The sequence below is a fragment of the Terrapene carolina genome, unplaced genomic scaffold, assembly GCF_002925995.2.
Source record: "Terrapene carolina triunguis isolate 2854851 unplaced genomic scaffold, T_m_triunguis-2.0 Scaffold21, whole genome shotgun sequence".
NCBI classification, from domain to species: domain Eukaryota; kingdom Metazoa; phylum Chordata; order Testudines; family Emydidae; genus Terrapene; species Terrapene triunguis.
This window is the reverse complement of record NW_020664372.1, coordinates 21,767,944-21,773,943: the sequence shown is the minus strand read 5'-3', so window position 1 is coordinate 21,773,943 and position 6,000 is coordinate 21,767,944. Positions and strand designations below refer to the sequence as shown.

Sequence of the window (6,000 nt, the reverse complement as noted above, 5' to 3'; positions counted from 1 at the left end):
GGCGACAGCTTGGGCTGGCCATCCGAATACAGCCAGATCCACTGGGTACATACTCGGGCAACTTGCCCAATCCACCACCGGTGCTACCCCAGCTACACTGCTATTTTTAAAGAGCTTTGTTACGCAGAGCTAACACGTGTCTCTCTACCCGGAGTGGGGAGTCTGGTTCCAACTGCAGTGTAGACATATCCTTTGTTTTATTTATTCCCTTGCCATCTGTATTTCCACTTGTTTGTGTCTCTGTTTTTTATCACAATGCTTCACAAGAGTTCACTAAGCACTTTTAAACCAATTTCTGTTGCAGAGACTCTGTTGCAATGTTAACTACATGATCTGAGAACCTGAAATCCAGCAAACCTACAGGATTTTCAACCGACTGTTTAGGGTAGTACCTAGAGGTTATTCATTACCTTACCATACCTTCAAAACAAAAATGAGAAGAAGAGAAAACAGCTGAATTTTAAGCACACCAGTTGCCTGTGACATTTGTCTTCTATTTCCAAACATCATCCTTCAGCATTTTCCTTATTAAAATGAGTTAGCTTTCAGAAAGGGATTTACAAAAGAACATTGTGCAGAACAAAAGGATAAAGCCATGATTACACTATCACACTGCAAAATGTAAGCCTTCCTAATACCAAGGAAGATGTTTGTTTGTGTTTCTTTAAGAAAGCACTGTGTATTTCAGAGGTAGTATATTTCCCCTAGAATACTATACATCATGGTAACTTATATTACCAAACTTGAATTGCTTTTAAATGGAGTTCAATTTTCTGGTAGAACACCTTTAAATAATACATTCTGAATATTTTTTAAAATTCTTAAAAAAAAAATTAAAAAAATTGGCATGTGATTCTGCTCCTCTGCTAGGTTTGTAGGGGAGGCCAGTGGCAACAAGATAACTACGCTGAATGCCGCTGCTTCTTCCTTTTCTCTTTGTGAGCAAATCTGCCTACTAACTACCTCTTCAGTTTCATCTTACTGCTGCTGTTACTGGTAAACAACCTTTTGAAAAACTTGGGGAAGAATATACATTTAAGCTCTCCCTGAACACTGCATGACAGTGATGCACCTGGCTATCAATAAAACAGTAAAAGTGACCAATGCACAAAGTGGTGTGCAGGCTGGCACACTGGGGATTGAACTGAGGACCTCCAAAACTGAAAGCATGAATCTCTACAGATCAAGCTAAAGAGCCCAGCTCGCATATGGAGAGCTGCAACAGACTGATATCCTCAGTAGATCGGGCACAGAGGGGAAAGGTAACATACAGTTACATCAGCAAACTGGGGAAAAAAAAAAAAAAAAAAAAGATAAAATATTACTTCCTCTAATCTCTTTCTCTTGCATCTTAGGGGTTACTCATAACAACAGTAGATACAATATTTTCAGAAGGAAATGTCATTTTCAAGTTGGCAGTGTCCCTTTAAATCTAGAGTGGACAGAGGAGTCCAACTTTCCATGTAAATATCCAGAATGCAAATGTGAGTTATTCCTTATGTTACTGGCATTTTTACTTTTTCCTTTTCATGAAGCTTATCTTCAGATGACTTTGCCCACTTGTGGTTTTAGTCAGTTTTCACGAACACAATGAGCAAGTAATTTACACACACTGTATGGAGAAAAGGATATTAACACATATGGACATTTGAAAACTGCTGTAACATTTTTTCCTTTTGGCATTCGAAGTTAGTTGTAAATCTTAACAAGGAGTCCACTACTAAAATGATTCTATCTCAGCTGGGTTAATTACACAATATTAGATACAAGAAACAAACACTGCAACACAAAACATAGCTACATCATTATTTGCAATAAATGTTAACTCTAAATAAGTGCAACCTGTTCACAAACACTTGCTATAAACTATTTAAAAATAAAATTTGATGGGTAAACATGAAAAAAAAATTCTCCATGAGAATTTTTTTTTAAAAAATATCAGCACTCATTTAGAGTTTGGGATTTGTGAAAGAAAGCTTTAAAAGGAGCAAACCTGATTGGCTGTGGCTGTTGCGGCGAAGGGGACACTTGTTGCAGGAGTTGCTGCTGCAGAGACAGTGGCGGACGTAGCGCTGTGCATCATGGGTACTTTCAGGAGGGGAACCATGGAAGCAATGAACAGGAGGGTGTAGCATTATGGTAATAGAAGTGGTATTTTGGCATGGTGAATATCAGAGCAGCAAGCCATCATGGGTTAAACCAGCAGATGGCATGCAATCACAATGCAAAGCAAGAAAGCGTGGCAGAGAAATAAAAAAGGGAAAATAGCTTATTACAAGTACAATTAAAGGAAGTTTGTCAACATAATCAGTGATTCCCAGAAAAAGCAAAATAACTTCTGATTGCTGGTATTATATTTAAGAATTTGACAAATTATTTTAAATTGGGCATCTATCAAAACAGTTTATCGCTTTAAGTAAGAATTCTTCAATCAGTTGAAAAACTATTTTAAAGTAACTAAAACACATTAAAACACCATCCCTTAAGAAGTGAAATCTTTCATTTTTAGAATTGGGAAGGAAAGAAAGCATTTATTATTTTTTATATATTAAAAATAATGTATTTTCATTTACCAGTATTATAGGTTAAAAGTATATTTGCAGCCTTGCTTTAAACATACATACAATTTTTATATTTTTGTTTCTGGATTTATGTTCTGCTGCCTCTCTATAACTGTTGGATTTTATTTGAGTTAAATTACCATCTGCTTTGATGCAAAAATCAGTGTTATAATTATTTTCCTGATTTAAATACTAATTTGTTTGATCTAAAAGAGCAAAGCAGATTGTGAACATTTATTTTTTGTTCAGTTTTAATTTAAGGACAAATTTATCAACATGTGCAAAATTCACTCACGTGAGTAGCTGAAACTCAAGTGAGTAGTCCCATTAAAATCAATGGGACTACTCACTTGAATAAGAATTACTCACCTGAGTAACGGTCTGTTGCTAATTTTGCAACCATAAAATATGTGCATTCAAATGCTGCAAATTTTAAAGTGGATTTGATTTAATTAAGAGGGAATGCGATTCAGACCTTAGGTTTCAAAGTACTTTCAGTTACAAGTATTAAAATAAATGCTTCTGGGAAACTCTGATAAAACTTTCTAACACACAGCAAAAAGGAGAAATAGGCACACCACTATGAAACTTCAAAACACTGATGAAATTAGCTTGCTTTACCAATATTTTATGATTTTAAAAATACTATAAAATATAAAATATATTGAGAGTAATACAATTTTGAAAACTGAAAAGCAGATTGGAATCCATGATTTTATGCATTTGCAGTGTGGTTGTTATAGCAGGTGATGTCACATCTAAACTGCAATTTTAACCTACAAACAAATCTAAGATCCTACAAAGTCAATCAAAAAGCCACCTGAACCTTTAAATCTAGTAATCAAGTCATGTTTAAGATTTGCAAACAACTGAAGGTACAGTATACAATATAAAAGAGATCAATAAAGAAATTTAGAACCTACCAATACTGGTAGCGGGTGTCATGCACAAAACTGACCCTGCATGTCATGCAATGATAGGTGGAAAAAGTGAATAAAGGGAAAAAACAGGTTAGCTGTTTAGAGTTAACATTCAAACTGAGATTCAAGCATAACCAAGGATAAGTAGAAGTTAGCTGAACACAATCTTAAGGTCATTCATAGTTTTTGTGTTACAAGAGTGACGTTAAATAATTTTATACTAAAATATTATTACAGTATACCAATACATATTTTGTACATCTGTGTGTATATTTAAGATGGACCAGATTTCATAAACATCTTTCATTTATTTTTTGCAGAAATAAGAATTTTTAAAAAAATTCTTGATTGAATATGGGATTATCTAATGGCTGCTTAAATCCATTCAACAATTCAGACAGCATTACGTTAGCTACACAGATTAATGTTTATTAATTTTGCTCATACACAGCAGAGGAAAACATTTAATTCAATAGAAATTCTCTTATTATTCAATGGCGATTTTGTTAAATCTACGTTTAAATATGAACATACACATTTTTAATAACAAATTACTAATGTTATTTTTATCAACAAAAATGCTAAAATGGCAGCACTGGAAACGGAACCAATGCAGCATGGCTAGTGACTGCAACATTCCACATGATGTCCTGCCAATGTGCCTCAAAAGTACTCTGGGTGGGGGTGGGGAGGCCTCTGTACAGCTGAGTTCAGTTTTTGTGCTCATTCAGCTGTTATCCTTTCTGCTAAAGCGAATGAAAAAGGATAGGGGTTTTTAGGATGGTGAGTACAGTGCGTAGTGGGGAGAAGGTGGAGGGTAGAGGAAGAGGAACAAAGTGGCATGTACATAACACATTATGCTACTACTACATATTCAGCACATAAAATAGATTTAAATTTGCAGAACTCCTGTTTGGTGATGTTAACAACCTTTTATATATTTATTTATTTAACAGCAAAAATAACTATGAATGACCTTATCATGAAGAATAACCCTCACACACTTTCCCCTCTACCAGTGGTCATAAAAGTTCTAATAAACAGCATTTGAAGGAAAACACTACCCTCTTGCTTTTCAGATCATAAATAACCATTCACCAAACAATAAAAAGTGCGGATGAAGTAGTCATACTGATTTAGTGTGTGTTTTGTATTAAAAGAGAACTACAGTGCAAAAAAATCTAAGATAAGCAGTGCTATGAAGCCCCAAACCATTAATTAGGAAGTCATTGGTTATAAAAGGCAGAGAAATTATATAAAACAACGTATCAGTTTTCCATATATTTTATAAGCAAAACCTGGTTCTAACTGTAACATTTCTACTGAACACATAGGACGTATTTAAAATTGATACCAGTTCAGGAAATATTAGTTTACCATTTTAAACCAAAGAATTAATTGCATGCACAGTTCTTCATAGGGTGTGCAATATTTATAGCCATAGCCCCACATGGGAAGGTGTAGATGTACTTAGAGCCAAGTTTCAGAACACACAGTTCCTCCTGGACTCCCTGAGAGTGCAACAACTGTAGGAGCAACATGCACTGTCTTCTATGAAAGGCCCATTCTACCGGCCAGTGGAAAGGGTGTGCACCATAGCTCACGTAGGGTGACCAGATGCCCTGATTTTATGGGGACAGTCACGATTTTTGTGACTTTTTCCTATATAGGCTCCTATTACCCCCCACCTCCTGTCCCGATTTTTCACACTTGCTGTCTGGTCACCCTAAGCTCACGTCCTCATCCCCCACCCCTCTTTCCAGATACTAGTGATGCCAGACCTTCTGAATTCTCCTGCTCACTATGAGAACGTCTCCCATTGTGCCCTGGCTCATGTGCTGGGTCTCCTGGAGATGAGAGGCTCTTTGCACCTTTTCTCTTTTTTGTGCACCTGTGCTGGGACTGGATGACAATCTGGCCCCTTAAGAGTTTGGCAAAAAGGCCCACATCCTTTTACATCATGAATTTATAATAAACAAACTGTCACTCAATTCTGAGCTAATTTTGTACTGGTGGTTATGATGATTCCAGGGTTAACCAAAAATGTAAATTGAAGAGAAACAGCACATGGAATAAAGTACTTGAGGAAAGATAAGCATCTAAGTTTGGAAAATATCTGAGTGCTATCTTATTGAAGTATTTTCAAACTAGCTTATTTTTCAGGATTATTTTAATGCATTTTACTGTAATTGTATACAATAGTGATAAGCTCTGAAAGGCAGTGCCTATGAGGAGGAACAATGCACACCCCACCACAAGTTCTTATGGCTGTGATGTGAAGTACATTTGCAGGGGGACTTGGACATTTGTAAGCACTGGATGCTCTTTCATTTCTCAAATTCCTTCAAACCATCCCACGGATGTTAGCATATTTTCCTGCACATTTCCATTATAGTCACAAGTTACAAAATGGTCATGGGATCTCAATGAAAATTACACAAGATTTTGGGATATTTTCAAAATTAAAGTGAGTCAATATGTAAAACAAGTGCATAAAATAAATGTTTAGAACATATTTT

General features: G+C 35.8%; 1 protein-coding gene across 9 annotated transcripts in view; it reads right to left on the bottom strand.

Annotated features, from left to right (window-relative positions):
• MBNL2 (muscleblind like splicing regulator 2) overlaps positions 1 to 6,000 on the bottom strand; it is a 143,403-nt gene that overhangs the window by 27,110 nt on the left and 110,293 nt on the right. For 5 of the 9 annotated variants that reach the window (XM_024195746.3, XM_024195751.3, XM_024195756.3 and 2 more), the window contains 2 exons: positions 3,485 to 3,520; positions 1,994 to 2,088 (listed from right to left, as the gene is read on the bottom strand). The exons of 2 other annotated variants lie outside the window; for them this stretch is intronic. In XM_024195746.3, the coding sequence (XP_024051514.1) occupies positions 1,994 to 2,088; positions 3,485 to 3,520 (131 nt within the window). The remainder of the gene's footprint in view (positions 1 to 1,993; positions 2,089 to 3,484; positions 3,521 to 6,000) is intronic. 2 more of the 9 variants (XM_024195750.3, XM_024195754.3) reach the window with 1 other exon arrangement.